General features: G+C 40.5%; 4 protein-coding genes across 4 annotated transcripts; 2 read left to right on the top strand and 2 right to left on the bottom strand.

Annotated features, from left to right (window-relative positions):
• Nucleotides 1-2,603: 2,603 nt before the first annotated feature.
• On the bottom strand, nucleotides 2,604-3,882 carry kctd12.1 (potassium channel tetramerisation domain containing 12.1). Its single transcript, XM_083921930.1, has one exon. It carries the CDS (start codon nucleotides 3,862-3,864, stop codon nucleotides 2,998-3,000), a length of 867 nt encoding a protein of 288 aa, XP_083778056.1. The 5' UTR covers nucleotides 3,865-3,882; the 3' UTR covers nucleotides 2,604-2,997.
• A 1,731-nt stretch (nucleotides 3,883-5,613) lies between these two features.
• LOC310952454 (cis-aconitate decarboxylase-like) lies at nucleotides 5,614-8,184 on the top strand (the record flags this gene model as incomplete). Its single annotated transcript, XM_083921070.1, has 5 exons — nucleotides 5,614-5,625; nucleotides 5,807-5,968; nucleotides 6,446-6,535; nucleotides 6,633-6,832; nucleotides 7,224-8,184. The coding sequence occupies 5 exons, from the start codon at nucleotides 5,614-5,616 to the stop codon at nucleotides 8,182-8,184; spliced, it is 1,425 nt and encodes a 474-aa protein (XP_083777196.1).
• A 3,629-nt stretch (nucleotides 8,185-11,813) lies between these two features.
• Nucleotides 11,814-15,199, top strand: LOC310952621 (cis-aconitate decarboxylase-like). The gene is made up of 5 exons (XM_083921282.1): nucleotides 11,814-11,886; nucleotides 12,094-12,255; nucleotides 12,630-12,719; nucleotides 12,817-13,016; nucleotides 14,098-15,199. Exons 1-5 carry the CDS (start codon nucleotides 11,875-11,877, stop codon nucleotides 15,065-15,067), a joined length of 1,434 nt encoding a protein of 477 aa, XP_083777408.1. The 5' UTR covers nucleotides 11,814-11,874; the 3' UTR covers nucleotides 15,068-15,199.
• An 863-nt stretch (nucleotides 15,200-16,062) lies between these two features.
• Nucleotides 16,063-19,828, bottom strand: LOC310952527 (glutamine amidotransferase-like class 1 domain-containing protein 3, mitochondrial). Its single transcript, XM_083921151.1, has 4 exons — nucleotides 19,608-19,828; nucleotides 18,408-18,579; nucleotides 17,435-17,633; nucleotides 16,063-16,563 (listed from the first exon to the last, which is right to left on the bottom strand). Exons 1-4 carry the CDS (start codon nucleotides 19,800-19,802, stop codon nucleotides 16,368-16,370), a joined length of 762 nt encoding a protein of 253 aa, XP_083777277.1. The 5' UTR covers nucleotides 19,803-19,828; the 3' UTR covers nucleotides 16,063-16,367.
• Nucleotides 19,829-20,543: the final 715 nt, after the last annotated feature.

The following is a 20,543-nucleotide window of genomic DNA, read 5'->3' as shown; positions in this document are numbered from 1 at the left end:
AGCTCAAAGCAGCCACCATTCAATTTAAGCCTTTTGTTGAAATAGGCTACCGGAATGAACGAGAGAGACAATTAAGGTCTTCAAATAGAGCAAGCTGAGCCCAAAACCTCACGCCATCAGGAAATCTAAACTAGTGGAATATATTGTAGAATAATGGGTCTATATTTCTAGACTCAAAGCTCTATCATGTATAGGGATAGGAATTGGTAAGATGTCATTGATATGGGTTTCACTTCTGCTAATCAGTCTGATTCCTTAATGATTCCTGACCAATTTTATGTGTAAAAAAAGTTGGCCTTTACAGGTTATCAGCATCAACACCAACTGTCAAAGAAAAGAATCTGCTAAGCCTACCTGCGTGGCACTAAAGTTATTATAACGCCAAGCTTTGGACCGTTTCTTCATCTCCACCATAACTTCTTTTTTGATACAAGTTTGAAGTCATTGTAAGAAAAACATGCCGGTATTGATAAAATGAATTGATAAGCTCAGAGACATACGAATCCAGTCTCAATTTAAATTTGTTACCGGTTCTCATCTGGAACAGCTTCTCCATTCCCATCCCTTATCATGTCCATTTTCAGGGGAGACACTGAAGCAAGGGTGTCAGACTGATCCAGTAAAGGGCCGTGTGGCTGCAGGTTTTCATTCCAACCAATCAAAAACACACCTGGTCCAACAAATCAACTGTGTGAAGACGGTTCAGGTGATTGAGTAAGTCGAGTCAGGTGTGTTCTTGCTTGGTTGGAATGAAAACCTGCAGCCACACGGCCCTTTACTGGATCAGTTTGACACCCCTGCAAGGTAGGCTAAAAATTTTAAATATTTGATACATTATTACCATGAAACCTCCCAAGTTGATTACTTACGTTAAGATTTAATTTTCTAAAATTCTCTTTGAACATGCAAATAGGCATTATATTTATAAATATGTGCTTAGTTGCATACATTTCCAGAACAGAAATCTGAACACTGGATAAAGCCAGGTTCAAAATTCAGAGAGGATTTTGGATATCTCTCTTTATCTTTCTATAAATCAGAAAATATTGTCAACAGCCATTTAGAAAATGCAAATGAGTAATTTTCTAATGTTAACTTCTGGTGAATGTAGGAATAATTTGGAGGCGAATAGACACAAAGTTTAAAAATAAAATAAAATAAACACCTAAATGAGTATCTGGTTGCTTTCTTACCACATGGTCTGAATAAAACATGTTATGGAACCAAAAATGTTTTTGCCTGTAAAGTCTCGCCCACTTGTTGACCTATTGTTAATGTGCATGTAAAGGCAGACAAACTTTTCTTCACACTTATTGTAAGATTATTTTGAGGAGTAGAAGCTAACCAGGGCAGCGCTGTAGGGACAAATTTTATTGGTAACTATTAACAATGGCTCTGTACAAGTCATCTGTCCCAGTAAGCCATGAGAGTGTGAAAGTGAGCCTGCATTCACAATACCACGACCCTGAAACTGCTAATTGGAATTCAGCCAATTTATTTTTTACACCTAGATAAATACCAGTTACAGTACAATTATTAGTAGTACAAGAGTTATTTATGCATCCACAAGGATCTGCTAAAGGATCACTACCCAAAAGATATTTTTGTTCCTGTCCAAACTCAACATTTTCCAACTTTTTAAGGCCAAATTGAACATGAATTATTTATTTAGCACATGAAACCCAAAGATATTCCCCCTGAGAGGATGTCATCAGACCCACAGGAGTTACATCACTGAGTCTATAAGCCCCTGATGTTCTGTCATCCCACCCATGGCTCTTAATGTAAGGCCCTTTTTTTCCCCTGTCTGTTTGAATGAAACACATAATCCAGGGCTGGCTGTAGCCATAATTCTGCTCTTGCAACAGAGGTGCACCGATCCTCTCTCCATTCATTCTCACTGGCAGACTGGACGCTTCTATTCGTGTGCAGCTGGACCCTTTCATTATTTACACTTGAAATGAAAATGACATCATGTGAGCACAGCTGCACTATTTGCATCCATACGGCATGCAGCTGAATTTGCGTGACAAAATAGATAGGTGGACACAGATCCTACAGTATTGACATGCAAACATGCTAACTGTATTCAGATGTTGAGGTTTTCTGCTTGAGGTATTTAATAACAGGGCAGAGTCGTCCAATAGAAAATAGATACAATGTGATGGACTATGTCAGAGCCAAGGAAAGTCCATGGTCTGGATTTTGTACGTCAAAACTGTGACAGATTTAGTTGAGCTGCCAGCTCCGTGATGGGCTGGCATCTCTCTTTGAGGCTGACTCTTTGATTCCTCACTGAGTAAAGGTTGGAGGGAAATGAATGTCAGTATTTTGTCATTCTGTACACTCTGCAGATGTTAAGAAGAAGATGGGATGATTGGCAAAGGGCCTGAGAACAGCGGAGTAAAAGACTTTATTTCATCTGAACAGGTTTAACAAATACAACTCTACCAAGCAAGCACATACACTTACAATCATGTCAGTGATAGAACTGCTATGTTTAAGAGTCTATTAGATAATAAACAAAACTTGATCAAACATGTGATCAAGTAAGCTTAGAAGTTACAACACTGAATACTAATTGCTGCATGTCTGTTCTTGGATGCCGCTCAATTCACACAGCACTGAGTCAGATATGATTGAAACATTGATATGCAGTTCTGAGAGGTGGCGATGAAGACTTTTTGTTGGTGTTTTCCAAGCCAATTATTTGGATGGGTGTGTCAACTGAAACAAAGCACCGCTCACTTTGAACATCCAAATTCCATTTCCACTCATTCGTGTAGAGTCTTTTTATGGCATTGTGTGTCTCTGGTGTACCCACAGAAGTGGTAACACTGCTATTTGGCTATTCTTAGAATAATGGATCAGAAGAGTGGCAGTCACTCCTCTTGACAAACGTCACCATTCAACACAGCAAATTCAATACTATTTAAAGACATTCCCCTCTAGATTATGAAATGTCTATTTACATCAACTCGACATGGTTACTGCTAGTTAGTCCCGACAGAAGACGTATTCAGTGTAGCTTGTCCAAATTTTGTCCTCGTTTGGATCATTGCTGGTGTAGGCGCAGGTGCCCGTGGAGCTGCAGGCCACCATGTGGAAGCCCACCTCTGTCAGCTTGTCAAATGCCTGCTCTAGAAAATTATACTTGAGATAGTAGCGGGATGTGTATCTCTCCGGGGGTCTGTCCGGATCTCTGCTCTCATTCAGCGTGTCTCCAAACACTTCTTTGGCCAGGGCTGTCTTCCCGCAAACTGTGATGCGCGCCACTCTCCTGAATTTGGCATCGGTTTGGATGTCTCTGCCAATCGTGTATGAGCCTCGGTATCCTACTGTGATATAGCCCGACTTTCTGGAGTCCAGTGATGGGGAGCGCATGGCCCCGCTGACCGACATGGTGCGTAAAGTCTCCATGGCACCGGAGGAGCCGCACTGCTGCGCACCTTCCTCCGTGTCACTCTGGCTGATCTCCTCGCTGATTGAATTGTCCTTACTCACCCGGGGGCTGAGGCGTTTGGCAAGATCCCGCAGCTGGAAAAAGTCAGCCTCCCTCTGCAGTCGACTTTTCTCGGGGAAGTAGTCCGGGAGGACCAAGTTCAGATCTCGGAGGTAATCTAGGATGTAGCGGAACAAGAACCCGTCCCTGTCCAAGAAGAAGCGCCCTTTGCTGTCTCTCGCCAACTCCTTGGGGGACTTCTTGCTGAACATGTTCCACAGCAGAGAGTCTGGGACCGCAATGAGAGTTTTGTGCCTAGTAACATAAACCTGTCCACCGACATTCAGCTCAATAATCTCTGAAAACGGGGAACCCGAGTCGCTGCAGTTGGATACTCCGCGCTCTGTGTCGGCCAGTGCCATCTTCTCTGAGCCGCTGCACTGATGTGGAATCAGTGGAAACACTGACCAACTTAATGGCAGCGGCTTGTTTATGAAGCCTGGGCTCACCACGTGCGTGAGTGCGCGTGCGTGATGGGGGGTTGACTGTAAAATTAACATTTAACCATAACACGACTGTGTTGCCACAACTATAAGCAAACGGTCCCGTGCGTCAGTGCCTCTCTCTCTCTCTCTCTCTCTCTCTCTCTCTCTCTCTCTCTCTCTCTCTCTCTCTCTCTCTCTCTCTCTCTCTCTCTCTCTCTCTCTCTCTCTCTCTCTCTCTCTCTCTCTCTCTCTCTCTCTCTCTCTCTCTCTCTCTCTCTCTCTCTCTGTCTGTCTGATGTTCTGTGTGTGTGCATGTCAGAGAGAGAGAAATATAATTTATATAGGCTCTTCCAGCTTGACTGAATTGAACTGTTGATAGTTGAGATTTCTTCTGTTGAAAACACATAAAACCAGAAAGCAAACCCCGAGTTATTCAAGCTTTGAAATCAAGAAATGGTTGGAAAATATGGAAAGAGTGACACCCATTGTAACTCCGATGGAAATGCAGCTAGTAACACACAAACACACACACACACACACACACACACAGACACACACACACACACACACACACACACACTCACACACACACACACACACACACACACACACACACACACACACACACACAAAGTGAGGACTTGCAAAAAACTCACTCTCAAGGTTTAAAATTAAAATCTCAAAGTTAGACAAATCACTTAAACAGACATTGCAAATTACCTAAAACCAAACAGAATAAAATACAAGGGTTAAAAGAAAAATAATAATGTAATAACCAAAGATTAAATTTAAAAAACTAAGGCTATAACAAGACTCGAAATTATAAGCCAGATTAAAAAGACAGCTCTCTACTTCACAGAATACCTCCGTACAGTTTAAATTCAGGAATTTATGGAGTATTTGTAGACCATGATACAGTATTTCTTAAAGGATCTGAGTACTTCTTCCATCACTGGATGTTGGTGAGGTTCGTTCCTCCTGTCTATACAAACCTGAATGGGTCCTAAAGCTGTATTTGGCACAGTCACCATAAACTGCTGTTTGAAAATCACACACCCGGGCATGTGATTGTCCGAGAGTGTGTTGGTGTTTAAGACTCATTTCCCTGTTTTCAAAACTTCCCATTGCAAAGAGCTGGATTTCCACTGTCTGACATCTCAAGACTGGTTGTGAAATACTGCTGCTAATCTTCTCTGCCCAAGTCAGATATTTGACCTAAGATGAAGTCATCCTATGACATCCTTTGTCATAATATTCTAACAGGCATAAAGACAGTCAACAAATATACAGCATGGCTCGACTTTGATGATTTTAATTTTATTGCTGTGATTTTCCTAATAATAAAAGAATAACATGCAGTTCTATTCTTTTCTACTAACTTTTCATTCTCAAAGATAAACATCATAGGGCATTTATACTACTTATTTGATATCTGAAGCTACATTTAGCCGTCAAGCATTTGCAAAAAACAAGCAAAAAACAAGCAATTTAGGAGATTTTCCTGTATGGTCCTATAAGGAAAAACAAGTCCCAGAAGCCGTCCAGTCATTGTGAAAGTTACGACTTCTCGTCATAGCAGTTTGAAGCCACTTTGGAAATTTGGTAATCCAGCCTTCAGATAGTGTAGTTACCTATAAAAGGCAGCTGCACTTGGATGTTTTGTCACTTGAAGACACAGCGAAAACAATGCTGCGCAAGGTATTTCTGTTTTCTTTGATATTTATATATTTTCAACATTTTACGATTTAAATGAAAGCATCTTTTTGGAGAGTATTTTTGGTCAATGCAGCATAGTTTTACTTCTAATTTTGATTTGATCTCTTAACAATGGAATTGTCCCAGAGGTTTGCATCTGACTGACCCCGTTTTACCTTTCCAGGGTATTACAGAGAGCTTTGGGGCTGCTATCAATGTCCTCAACTCCACCCAGCTGACAGATGGTGTGATTAACAGGAGCAAAAGGATGATGCTGGACACTCTGGGTGTTGGGCTCTTAGGAACCAGAACAGCTGTCTTCAACAAGGCTCTCACACACAGCCAGGTACGGTAAACTGGACACTACTGTATGCCTTCGAAAATATGGCATTCAATAACATCCTATAAAAAATAAAACAAACTGAATGGAAAATATTTGTTTTAGGGAATTTAGTGTCAAAAACTATTTTGCTTTAGTAATATCTGTCAACCCTTTATATATTACACATCTTTTATTGTGAGTGTCAACCTGTGATCATCATTAAATCTTCCTCTCCTCATCAGACTTTGTCCTTGTTGATCTGAAACTAAAATACTGAGCTACTGATATCAGATATCTTGATAATTGAACTATTATGCACTGTGACTAGTTTCTTTTTCTATGAGGTGTTGAAATTATAAGTCTGTTTCCTGACCTGATACAGTTAATATAATCCCTTTAATGCTATTTGTTCAACATTGTGTTTGTTGTATATTAAGGACGTCACTACTGAGCTCAGAGTTCCATCCATAATTCATTCTTCATATTATTGTCCAATTGCAGTTGTTCACATCTGAGGACAGGAGCAGTGTTTGGGGTAAATCAGAGATAACTCTTCCTCCTCATTACGCTGCATTTGTCAATGGCATCGCGGTAAGCTCTGTCAAATAAAGGCATCATAATATATATAAAATATACACATGTTATGGTGGTTAAACCTCTAAATATCTGTCACATTCTTTGGTAATAGGTCCACTCCATGGACTTTGACGACACTTGGCACCCTGCCACTCATCCCTCAGGAGCTGTGCTACCTGCCCTGCTGGCCCTTGCAGAGACACTGCCCAGCCAGCCCTCTGGTCTGGACCTGCTGCTGGCCTTCAATGTTGGTATTGAGGTGCAGGGCAGACTCATGAGGTTCTCAAGCGAGGCCTACAACATCCCTGAGAGGTGAGATATTTAATAATATTAACCAACATATGTCTGTCCAATTCTAAATCAATGCACACTGGAAATGTTTGAGTGTTAAATGATTAACACAAAAAGTACAACACCTACCTCTAGTGGTATCTTACCAGATCATTTTGTGTTTTTTTAGGATTTAGGAGTGGGGGTGGTGAATGTAGTTTAGTTTGTGTTACTCACAGCAATGAGAAATGACTTTCAACAGAAACAAAGTCATTCATGCCTGAAAACTGAATTGATTGTGAAAATAGCAGCCATTTCACTTTCTGTCAATCAACTAATAAATTCACTAACCAGTCATTTAGCTCTAATCTTAAGCTATTCATCATAAATTCAAGTAGATCCTAATGTTTTGGTCATATTTCCCGACTCTCAGATTCCACCCTCCCAGTGTTGTTGGGGTGATGGGTAGCGCTGCAGCCTCAGCTAAGCTCCTGGGTCTGTCTGCTGCACAGTGTAGTCATGCTCTGGCTATCGCAGCCTCCTCTGCTGGGGCTCCCTTGGCCAATGCTACCACGCAAACCAAACCTCTCCATATTGGAAATGCTGCTCGGAGAGGCCTGGAGGCCGCTCAGCTGGCCCAGATGGGACTGGAGGGGAATCCATCCATCCTGGATATGAACTGTGGGTTTGGGGTTTACTACAAGGACTATAGTCCCTCAGCAATGGCGATATCAGCTTCTAGTGACTTTAAATGGATTCTGGAAAATCAGGATGTGGCCTTCAAGCGCATCCCTGCTCACCTGGGGATGCACTGGGTTGTGGATGCAGCGCTGGCAGCCCGCGCAAAGCTTGAAAATACAGTCAGGGACTTTGACCTCAGCCAGATCAGGCATGTCACACTTCGAGTGCCTCCATCCAAGTACATTGACTGTCCCTTACCTGCAACAGAGCACCAAGCCAGGCACTCATTTCAGTTCAACGCCTCTTCCGCTCTGCTGGATAACAAAGTGACAGTGTCTTCCTTCAGTGAAGCTCAGATTAACCGGCCTGCTCTGAAGGAGCTCTTGTCCAAAGTGGAGGTGGAGACCCCTAAAGATAACCAACCTAGCTTTGACAAGATGTACTGTGAGGTTGAGATAGAAACAGATCAGGGGCAGAGGTATTTGGCCAGATGTGATACCTTTTATGGCCACTGGAGGAAGCCACTGAGTCAGGAGGACCTGGTGGAGAAGTTCAGGGGTAATGCTTCTTCAGTATTGTGCACAGAGGGAGTGGAGGGAGTGATTGATGTGATAGGAAACATTGAGAGAGTGAGAGAGTGCTCAATCTTGGGTTCATATCTGAGAATGACCAGTAGTCAACACAAGGAGTTATTCAGCTCGAGCAGTCTGTGACTATACAGTATGTGACGAAGCCTCTGTGGTGAGTGTGTTATATGTGTGAAGTCACTTAATATTTTAAACCAAATCATATTGTATAAAATATTATTAATATTTTGTGTTCATTTTCTCCACTGAGTAAAAAGTGATATGAAAAAGTCAACTTTTTATTGCATTGCATTTTTTGTACGATACCATGGTTGCTGTTGACTTTCTAAAATGTGATTACTAATCCACTGCATCAGAATATAATCCAATAAGTGAGTCAATCAAAGATTTTTTATCAAATAAATCAGACCATGTAGTACATATTACTACTACAAACCTTTATTAAAAGAGTATCTGGACGTGCTTTTGATCAAGGAGTTACTGTTTGATCAGCAGCTACTATTAAGGTCTCTAAAACAACAGCCCTCATTATTTTTTATTTATCCACCATAAACTGAGTATTTGTACAATCAAGTAAGTTTCAACACACCCTGCACCACTGTCCTGATTCCATCAAATACCTTGCAAATTGGAGCATTTCACATGAATGCAGAGGCGGTGACCTGCTCGATCTTCTCTTCCACGTGGCTTTTTGTAGATGGATATTTCTACTTAAGTGAAGGATCTGAGTACTTCTTCCATCACTGGATGTTGGTGAGGTTCATTCCTCCTGTGTATTCAAACTTGAATCGGTCCTCACACACCCTGTCATGTGATTGTCCGAGAGTGTGTTGGTGTTAAAGACTCGTTTCCCTGTTTTCAAAACTTCCCATTGCAGAAAGCTGGATTTCCACTGTCTGACATCTCAAGACTGGTGTTGAAATACTGCTGCTAATCTTCTCTGCCCAAGTCAGATATTTGACCCAAGATGAAGTCATCCTATCAATTTTGTCATAAGATTCTCACAGGCATAAAGACAGTCAATAAACACAGCATTCGGTGGACTTGTGATTTCACTAATAATAAAGAATAACATGCAGTTCTATTTCTTTCTACTAACTTTTCTGTCCCAAAGATAAACATCATAGGGAATTCATACTACTTATTTTGTATCTGAAGCTACATTTAGCTGTCAAGCCTTTGCAAAAAAAAAGAGATTTAGGAGATTTGCCACTACAGTCAAATTAAGGACAGGATCACATGCCCTCCAGTAATTGTTTAAGCTCATTCTTCTCGTCATTGTTAATGTTTCACAGTTTGCATTTCAACACATAATTGGTCACAGATATGTAATAATTACCATATTCAATAACCATATATTTCTGTTTGAAAGGTTCTGTGTTGCTTCAGCTGCATGTCTCGTCCATCACTCATGTACTTCTCATTCTACAAAACATGTTATGAAACACTTGTTGGCAGTAAAACAGACAGATTTCAGGTCACCAAGTGACATTTCTGGTTTGGCTGCCAAATCTAATAAGGACTCGAGAAGTGGTTACCATAATGGGAAATGGAGAGATGCACACGCAGGGTTGGTTTTGTTTGATTATTAAAATAGAGAGAAGAACTAGACTACCAGAAGGGTTGAAGTGTTTACTGAAGTAATAAGTATGTGGAAAGGTTTTAAAAGATACGCCCAATTTGCACGCAGCCAGTTCCTCTGTCTGACGCCGAGGCTTTTACTTATTGAAGATATTTACAGAAGAACTTTGTGTCAGCTGCTGTTTTCCTTTCAAGCGATGTGTAAGCCTCAAAAGGTCAAGCAAATCATGGCCTTCTTAGGGATCACGGGGTACAGTTCTGACTGGTAATCAGACTATATCACCAATAGCCTACCACTGCAAAATCTTATAAAAACGGATACGGACCGGTGAGGCCCATGCAGCGTTTGTTAATATTAAACATATCATAATGCAGGCGTACACTTTTGCTCTCCCAGACAGTGACAAGCAATTTCATTTATTTGTATCTCATAGGCAAATCATGTTTCTGCTGTTTTGACACAAGTCATTTAATGTCCATTTAATGCATGCAATGTCATAACAATGGGGTGTGGTATCTGCATTCATACCCACCATAAAATTGGTTCATCTGATAGAAAGGGGTTAATTTATCCTCACCGGGTAGAGAGACACTGACAAATGCAGCTCTCACATTATTTGTGGACCGTGCGTGTTAGATAGATGTAGATACTGATGGATTGAGAGCAAGATGAATCCGACAGTATTTTGAACAGAAAATTGCTCTTATCGAAGCAATGATGCTCTCCACAAACATTGCTGTTGTAAAATATAAAGTACACAAAAAAAGGCTTTTGAAAAAAAATAATCTGGTCACAAAATTTAGAAAAGCAGGTACAGTAGACACAAACGATGGACTTTGAAATGGAGATGTCTTTATAGACAAGGTGTAGTTAAAGTTGTACTACACCTTGGTAAGTTTCTATCTACATATCAAAGAGCGAGTTAAAACAATGATGATTGATCATATGGCGTACTAATGAAAGCACTTCTACTTGCCCTACTGCCGAGTACTACAATATGTGTCTGTGGCGACATTCTCAGGCTGGATGTAAATAAGCCGCCATGTTAATGACGCTGCTGACTGCGGTTGGTCTCTCGGTCACTAATGGTTAAACTGCGTTCATTTTTAATCAGAAATTGGGAACTTCCAACTTGTAAAGATATATTAACTAATATAAGTAGACTAAATATTTACTACAACTAGTCATTTTTCAGGAAAACATTAAGGCATAAATGAGATTTTCTTCAGAAACTATCTGCTTAACAGGCGAACAGCCTACACATGTAAGAATACAGACTTATAATAAGATATTATTTATAGAAAACTGAAAATGAAAAGCATTCCAGATAGTAAAGTTTTTTAATTATGATGAAAAAAAGTTGCTTTATTTATGCATATTGTTCTTCTTTCGTGGTGAGCAATCGCCAGATTTTATGTCCACTACTGCCACCCACCCATGGATGTATTCTCTTCCACCAAATGCATCACTGCAATAACTGCGTTGTGGGTGATATCCATCTCTGGAGTGACCATCGTTGCTCACTCGATCACTCAGCCCTCCGAGAGTTGATCTCACCACGTTCACTTCAGTTTTTCAGACTATTGGAACAACCCTTAAGATGGCAGTTGGAATTCCCCCGAGGGTGCTGAGGGGCAGTAAACGAGGGCATGTGGAACCACTATTGGAACGCAGCATTTGTGTGGGATGGCCTCAGGGCTCTCCCTGGTCATCAGCGCTTGCCGATAGTGGCTTGGCTGATGGCAAGGCTGATATCTGAAGCCAGGGAGAGGCCTATACCAAGCAGAAAAAGTATTTGCTGTATAATAAATAATTTGCTTTTTAATAAACTTTTTATACCTTTGAAGTAGTTTGGCTTTCCTTAAGAAAAAAGAACAACACAGCTGGCAAATCTAATGAGTACTAGAGAATTTGTGACCATAATGGAAAATGGAGAGATGCACTGGGAGGTTCTGTTTGATAACCAAAATGGGGGAAAGAACAAGACATACCAGTGTTTGCTGAATTGTTAAATATATGGAAATGTTAAACAAGATACGCCCAATGTGGTACATGGGCCAGTTTCTCTGTCACCCTAACCCTGAGGCTTTTACTTCTTGAAAATAAAAGTCCTGTTTAAAGAAGAAATTTGTGTCGGCTGATGATTTCAACTTTGGAAATATAGTAGAGCCTTCAGATAGTGAGGTTACCCATAAAAGGCAGCTGCACTTGGAAGACACTGTTGAGCTTCAACAATGTTGCGCAAGGTATTGCTGTTTTCTTTTGCACTTTAATATTTTCTTAGATTACTTTTTTTTTCAGCATTTCACTATATGACATTGAATTTAAGCATTTTTGGGGGGGTTAAAGACACATTGATGTAGCATATTGTAACTAACATATTTAACTAACTAACTAATTGATCCTAAACAACGGAACTGTTTCTGAGATTTGCATCTGTTTCAACTTTCCAGGGTATTACAGCGAGCTTTGGGTCTGCTATCCATGCTCTCAACTCCACCCAGCTGACAGAATGTGTGATGAACAGGAGCAAAAGGATGATGCTGGACACTCTGGGTGTTGGGCTCTTAGGAACCAGAACAGCTGTCTTCAACAAGGCTCTCACACACAGCCAGGTACGGTAAACTGGACACTACTGTATGCCCTGCATTTAATAACATCATATAGAACAAATTTAATGTAAAACATTTGATTTTCAATAAAGTAGGATTAAAAACAACACAAAGGTGGCTTATATTCAACTTGTTTTTGTAATGTAGTCAACCCCATATATACTATATACAGTATATCTTATTGTAACTATTATTGTTGTCAGCCAGTGCTCATCATCATCATTAAATCTTTGTTTATTTGGCCCCATCAGAAGTTGTCCTTGTTGATCTAAAACTAAAATACAAATTTTGTTTGTTGGAAATTAGTAATGACTACAGACCCCAGACTTACATTCCTATTATTGAACACTTATCCTCATATGATTGTCCAATTGCAGTTGTTCACATCTGAGGACAGGAGCAGTGTTTGGGGTAAATCAGAGATAACTCTTCCTCCTCATTACGCTGCATTTGTCAATGGCATTGCGGTAAGCTCTGTCAAATAAAGGCATCATAATATATATAAAATATACACATGTTATGGTGGTTAAACCTCTAAATATCTGTCACATTCTTTGGTAATAGGTCCACTCCATGGACTTTGACGACACTTGGCACCCTGCTACTCATCCCTCAGGAGCTGTGCTACCTGCCCTGCTGGCCCTTGCAGAGACACTGCCCAGCCAGCCCTCTGGTCTGGACCTGCTGCTGGCCTTCAATGTTGGTATTGAGGTGCAGGGCAGACTCATGAGGTTCTCAAGCGAGGCCTACAACATCCCTGAGAGGTGAGATACTTAATAATATTAACCAACATATGTCTGTCCAATTCTAAATGAATGTACACTGGAAATGTTTGAGTGTTAAAGGATTAACACAAAAAGTAAAACACCTACCTCTAGTGGTATCTAGCCATGCAGATTTTTTTTTTTTTAGGTTTTAGGGGTGGAGGTGGTGAATGGAGTTTAGTTTGTGGTACACACAGCATTGAAAAATGAAAGAAACAAACTTTTCTCTTTGATAAAGCTTACAGCTAGGGTTTACGAGCCCTTAGCAATGTTGTTATTTTTTAAGCTGCTTAATGATGCTGCTATAGGCCTAGTCTGCCAGGGGATAATAATACTATTCCTAATTCTTTGAGCTTCTCTCCACTCTGTCTGTATCATCCATGTCTCATCACTGCATGTTACTAATTCACTTCATCCCCGGAGTTGTTTGTGCTTTCTCATCTCTCAGGTCTCTGCTGATTGTGGTGGTGCCTGCTGCCATGGTCCTGCATGACACTTCCTGCTGCTATTATAATCTATCACCTTAGCTGTGCTTGTTTCTACTATTCTGCTGTATTAACTGCCACAACATATAAGTCATATTCACATTACTATAGATATTATAGTTACTGGAAGTGTGTCTGTCTCTATCTTTGTGTCTGTCTTTGTCTCTCTCTGTCCATCTGTCCGTCTTTTCTCTCTTTCTCTCTCCTTTTCTTCCTCCCCAACCGGTGCAGACAGATGTCTGTCCTCCACAGAGCTGGGTCTGTCCGACGTTCCCGCCTGTTAAAGGGAAGGTTTTCGTTGCCACCGTACTCTACGGGGGAATTTTTGGGTCTATGTTAATCATAAATAAGCCATAGAGTGTGGTCTATACCTAGTCTAGTGTCCTGAGATAACTTTTGTTATGATTTGGCACTGTAACTAAAATGAATTGAATTGAATAGAATTGAAAAATGAATTGATTGTGAAAATAGCAGCCATTTCACGTTCTGTCAATCAACTAATGAATTCACTGACCAGTCATTTAGCTCTTATCTTAAGCTATTCATCATGAATTCAAGTAGATCCTAATGTTTTGGTCATCTTTCCCAACTCTCAGATTCCACCCTCCCAGTGTTGTTGGGGTGATGGGTAGCGCTGCAGCCTCAGCTAAGCTCCTGGGTCTGTCTGCTGCACAGTGTAGTCATGCTCTGGCTATCGCAGCCTCCTCTGCTGGGGCTCCCTTGGCCAATGCCACCACGCAAACCAAACCTCTCCATATTGGAAATGCTGCTCGGAGAGGCCTGGAGGCCGCTCAGCTCGCCCAGATGGGACTGGAGGGGAATCCATCCATCCTGGATATGAACTGTGGGTTTGGGGTTTACTACAAGGACTATAGTCCCTCGGCAATGGTGATATCTGCTTCTAGTGACTTTAAATGGATTCTGGAAAATCAGGATGTGGCCTTCAAGCGCATCCCTGCTCACCTGGGGATGCACTGGGTTGTGGATGCAGCGCTGGCAGCCCGCGCAAAGCTTGAAAATACAGTCAGGGACTTTGACCTCAGCCAGATCAGGCATGTCACACTTCGAGTGCCTCCATCCAAGTACATTGACTGTCCCTTACCTGCAACAGAGCACCAAGCTAGGCACTCATTTCAGTTCAACGCCTCTTCCGCTCTGCTGGATAACAAAGTGACAGTGTCTTCCTTCAGTGAAGCTCAGATTAACCGGCCTGCTCTGAAAGAGCTCTTGTCCAAAGTGGAGGTGGAGACCCCTAAAGATAACCAACCTAGCTTTGACAAGATGTACTGTGAGGTTGAGATAGAAACAGATCAGGGGAAGAGGTATTTGGCCAGATGTGATACCTTTTATGGCCACTGGAGGAAGCCACTGAGTCAGGACGACCTGGTGGAGAAGTTCAGGGGTAATGCTTCTTCAGTATTGTGCACAGAGGGAGTGGAGGGAGTGATTGATGTGATAGGAAACATTGAGAGAGTGAGAGAGTGCTCAATCTTGGGTTCATATCTGAGAATGACCAGTAGTCAACACAAGGAGTTATTCAGCTCGAGCAGTGTGTTATATGTGTGAAGTCACTTAAAGGGGAATTTTTGTATTTTTCAACCTGGCCTCTATCTCCCCTTGTATTTCTGTCTAAGCGCCTAATGTTATATTGTTATTATAAGTGTCTGTCTACATTGATGAGAGATGGAGAAGTTGCCGTTATCCTGCCGTGCTTTCGTGTAGCCACTGATGCAGGTCAACATGGTAACTAGCTAATAGTATTAGCTAGTTACCATGTTGACCTGCATCAGTGGAATCGCATTTTGTTTTCAGGGAAATGTGATTTGGAAGGATGTCTTCCCCTCTTTGGCTGGCAGTAGTGTCCCATGTCAAACTGCAGACCCGATGGTCTAGAGGTGCAGTGTATTCACCTGTATGACAATGTGTACGTAATGTGCAAAAATGAACTATTATTTATTATTTGAAAATCGTTTAAATAACACAAAACTACGTTCCACAACACTCTCCCTCTCTGAAGTATGGCAACATCCCGTGAGATTTCAGAATGAGATTTCAGAACAAGACTTCATCTTTCCATAATATTCAAAATCAATAAATTAAGACTGATAATGTTCAGGGCTAATTCCAAGTTGCTTCTAAACTGTGTCCAAAGTTGTTGTTTTTTTCAATACAGGGAAGTAAATAGGATTAAAGACATATTTTTAAGTTAACTTTTCAAAAAGCAAACAAAGAAATTAAAAGATGTATTTAATTGATGACTCTGAAATTGCCCGTAGGTGTGAATGGTTGTCTGTCTCTGTTCGTCTCTATGTGCCCTGCGATAGACTGGCGTCCTGTCCAGGGTGTACCCCTTTTCTTTGAGGTGGGTGGAGAGAAAATAGGATAGACATATATGCTTCTGCCTAAGCTTTTTCAGTTACTATTTACGGTTTGAGTTTACACTGATATGTTTATCATTGTTTTATGATGAATGAATGAACAGTACAGTCAGACAGACACTATTTGAGCATGTCAGTGGCAAAAACAGTTACTCACGCTTGAGCAAGAAATGTGAAAGAAAGTTGAACTGAAAAAGTGACGTTTTTGACTTTATTGCATTTTTTTTTGTACAATACCATGGTTGCTGTTGATTTTCTAACATGTGATGTGACAATCCACTGCATCAGAATGTAATCCAAAAAGTGACTCAAACAAAATAAAATCAGACCATGTCGTACTCATTACTACAACAAACGTGTATATTTTATCTGGAAGTGCTTTTGATCAAGGAGTTACTGTTTCATCAGCAGCTACTATTAAACTCTCTAAAACACAAGACCCCAATTGTTTTCTTTCTGTTTCCACCACATTTTGAGTATTCTTACAATCAAGCCAGTTTCAACACGTCCTGCACCATTGTCCCGATTCCATCGAATACCTCGTGTATTGGAGCATTGCACATGAATGCGGAGGTGGTGACCAGCTTGTTCTTCTCGTCCACGTGACTCTCGCTGACACTTTTACTCACATGCTTGCAGCCAAGCTGGTTGATGGCTGCGGCAGTGTCGGCAGTGTTGGGATACCTAAGAGAAAGAAAAGAGGCACCACACAATGTTTAGCTGCTTAAAAGGAAACTTTTTTTTATAACTGTAACGCCTTTTTTGCACAAAACCTCCTACATAAATAAAGTTCATTCATATTTGTAATCTACACAATCTTCTTATCACCACCTGGCGCCTACATTAACCACAATGCAACTTGTGTTATACTAGTAGCAGCTAATGTAGCCCGCTTCCTTCTAACTCCACAGCAACAAAACATTTCTTCTCATTTTCTTCAGCCCTAACTGATGCAGCCCTGATTGACGTCTCTTGAGTCAATTTATCAGACTCCACACAGCTCCCCCTGGAACCACTAAAGGCTTTATACAATGGCTTAGTGGTAGAGTGGGTCGTCCTCCATTCGAGAGATTGGCAGTTCGATCCCTAGCTCCCCCGGTCCACATGTTGAAGTGTCCTTGGGCAAGACACTGAACCCCGAATTGCTCCCCGAGCTGCGCATGGGTGTGAAAATGTGGTGTGAATGGTTAGATTAGATTAGATGGTGTGTAGATGTCCACTGCCATCAGTGTGAATGTCTGTGTGAATGGGTGAATGTGGCAAGTAGTGTGAAAGCGCCTTGAGTAGTCAGAAGACTAGAAAGGCGCTATATAAGTACAAGTCCATTTACCATTTAACGGTTTTAACATATGCAGTAGTATCAGAATCATAACAAGCTTTACTGGCCAAATATGCATACACATACACATCTGACTCCTGTTTTTGTTGTTCTCAATGTGCTTGCACAGAAATAGAAATACAACCAAAAACAAACAATTCTCCAGGATGAACTTAGATGTGTAAAATCATTGAAGTTCCCCTTTAAGATTGGGTTGCTCACGCAGGTAACACTCACTTGTCATCGTTCTCGATACCGACGGTGACCTCACAGCCAGGAAACACCTTGGCAGCCAGAACAGGTGAGATGCAGCAGAGGCCGATGGGTTTGCCCTCGACGTGGAACGCCTGCAGCACGGCCTTAACCTCATCATCAACAGAGCAGTCCTTCCCCTTCACCGCCCACGTACAGAGGTTCTTCGCTGCCCCAAAACCACCTATCGGATATTTAAAAAAATGTGATTATTTAAGTCATTCAAGCACTCTTAGGTAGATTAGGGAGAAAACTGCAGGAATTGGCCCTCAATTTAGTCTCATGGGGGTATTAAAATATAAACAATCAAACTGAGTGTCTCAAAAACTTTTCTGTGCATAAATTTTTGGCACTTGTTTGACAGAATCAGAATCAGAAAACCTTTAATGTCCCGCCTACGGGGAAATTCTTTTGTTACAGCAGCAACAGAATATGACAAAATAAGATACAAAATAGCAAAAATAAACAATAAAGTTAAATTTTAAAAAGGAAGAAATGGAAAATAGACATATATACATATTGACATGATATAGTGCAGTCGTTCTTGTTTTGTTTGTTTTGTAATAACATAATATGGAGTGATTAAATATGATAAAATAAGTCCAAATAGTGCAAAAAGCAGAGGTGACCTTGGTACAGGCATATTGCACAGTGCAGGGTACAGGGTACAGGGTACAGGATGAGGTCAATAGTCTATTGGGAGCAGTGCTGGTTGTAAAGTCCAGGTAAAGAGGGACAAAGAGGGGACAACATGCAGCAAAGGGTCGTGTGTCAGAGTCAAAGTCAAACCCAAACCGCTGAGGCAAGGACCTAGCCTTTGTAAAAGGGATGCATGACACGCTCTACCAGTTACAGTACTGGGCATCCCGTTTTCAGAGTATTTAACTGAATCAACAAAGCAATCCTCCGTGGGATCCTCTTGGTAAGGGAGCAGGCTGTCGTGTTGCAGTGAACAAACCTGGGAATATAACAGCGTCGTGGTCTTTCACACTGAGTTTGGACAGATCCTTGATGTCTCCACGAGCCAGTCTGGCGCTCTCCACCAACACGTTTCTCTTCTCCTCACACGGTTTACCTTTCAGGTGATTCACCACGTGCATCTGGTCAATGTTGGGGGCAAACATGTTTACCTGCAGAGGATAAAGCAAAAGGTGAAGACATCATTAGGACGGCAACCAATGGTTATTTTTAACTGCTGATATTTTTTCACGTCACTCATTAATTGTTCAGTCAAAAAAAACAACACTACAAGTTCATGAAAACCAACAAGAGGTTAGCTAATAGTTTGTTTTGTACCAACATTTCATCAACAACGATACAATTATGCAAGACCAAAAGATACAAGATATAAGACAATACACTTTGAAAATTGTAATAAATAAAAGCCAACAGAATAAAATAAAACAAATACCAGGGTTAATGTAATTATACATACATACATATATATATATATATATATATATATATATATATATATATATATATATATATATATATATATATACACACATATATATTTATATATATATTCAGTCAATAAAATGTTAAAGTTTTTTTAATTTAAAAACATCAAAGGTCTAGCTTGCTTTGTACCAACTTTTTATAACCAAGACAGAATAAATAAAAACATTGAATCAAATTAAAGTGGAAAAACATTGAATATTTTGACTTTTTGCTTGCTTGTGATTTAGGGTTAACCAGGTATCAAAAGTGGTTTGATCCCTTGATTATCAGTCAGTTACTTGACTTACAATACGCCTAAATGTCTTCCTGGAAAAGTGTTTCCTTGCAGGGCAGGGAACCAACAACTCTTAAAAGGCACATATGGACATGTGAATATTGTTTTTGAAGAAACATAAACCTACTTATCCTATGAAATTCATGCACAATCTGTGTAACTTAGTGGAGTCTAAGAGTGCGTCATGGCCTATCTGAACAGACCCCTAAGTGTGCAGTAAGAGTCTAAAAGTGTGTGACATTAAAAGAGTCAAACTACCACATAAGTTCCACTGTCAGACAACATGGACTCTAACTGATTAAGGCTATTATTATTATTATTATCATTATTAAGACTGCACACTTTCTCCGGGTACCATCTTACACACACACAACACTACGCAACAGTATCAACAGATCCCAGCTCTGTTCACAAACTTACACTGGCACCTCCTCTGCTCAGGTGGACCAGAACAGCGGAGGCCTCGTGGATCTCAGTGCCGTCATAGACCCCGCAGCCGGCCAGCACCACAGCCACGCGCTTACCCATCTGAGTCGTGTAGTAACTTGTGTTGACTGTGTGTATGGTCCTGAGTGTCAGTATGTTGCGACCACAGTGGTGCAGCAGGGTGAGCATGGCGGACTGTCAGCGGAGAGGACGCCCCCTTCTTCTACGGTTTTGTCTTCTTCTGCACTGACTTCGAGCTTCAGCGCCCCCTTGTGTCTAAACCTGAGCACTGCTGCAGCCGAGGTTTGTAAAATAAATTAAGAATAAATAAATCCAGGTATTTGAAAACTTTTTTATAATTCAGATTTGGAGTTATCTTTGATTAATACATGTCTTTACAGTGCTATTCAGTTTCAAGCAATTATTCAATGGATTAAATCTTAAATCTTTCGATTTTTAATGAATATTTACAGCTGGACCATAGACTGTATAATGAATTATATTGTATTGAATAAATAATTAATTATATAGACTATGATCTGGACACATCAGCTTAAATATACGAATAAATTGGCATTATAATATATTTTTTAATGTAATGATCTTTCTTTTAATTAATTTACTTATACTTATTTATTTATTTTCATTGCATTTATTAATTTGTGCAAAATAAACTAGATTAAAATAACACAGAAATAAATGTACATACACACAAGCACAGGTAGGACAAAACAAAAACCCCAGTGGGCTTGTAAGAGATGTCCATACTTACACAAGTTAATAATTGTATTTATTTATTTCGAAACGTGTTTACATATATTTTCTGTATTTACTGATTTATTTACACTTAGTTCATTGCTTGATTTATTTTACGTTAGCTTTATTTTGATTTGATTTATGTTTATGCTTATTGTTACTCTGCTCCTTTTC

Source organism: Echiichthys vipera (genome assembly GCF_963691815.1).
Source record: "Echiichthys vipera genome assembly, chromosome: 10".
Lineage (NCBI taxonomy): Eukaryota > Metazoa > Chordata > Actinopteri > Perciformes > Trachinidae > Echiichthys > Echiichthys vipera.
This window is presented reverse-complemented; position numbering and strand designations above follow the sequence as displayed.

Coding starts and splice junctions, on each gene's coding strand:
- LOC310952527 (XM_083921151.1), bottom strand. CDS start 19,802: ATGCTCACCCTGCTGCACCACTGTGGTCGCAACATACTGACACTCAGG. Junction 18,580..19,607: donor TGAGCAGAGGAGGTGCCAGT/GTAAGTTTGTGA, acceptor TATCCTCTGCAG/GTAAACATGTTTGCCCCCAA. Junction 16,564..17,434: donor GGTATCGAGAACGATGACAA/GTGAGTGTTACC, acceptor TCTTTCTCTTAG/GTATCCCAACACTGCCGACA.
- kctd12.1 (XM_083921930.1), bottom strand. CDS start 3,864: ATGGCACTGGCCGACACAGAGCGCGGAGTATCCAACTGCAGCGACTCG.
- LOC310952621 (XM_083921282.1), top strand. Junction 12,256..12,629: donor AGGCTCTCACACACAGCCAG/GTACGGTAAACT, acceptor GTCCAATTGCAG/TTGTTCACATCTGAGGACAG. Junction 12,720..12,816: donor CATTTGTCAATGGCATTGCG/GTAAGCTCTGTC, acceptor CTTTGGTAATAG/GTCCACTCCATGGACTTTGA.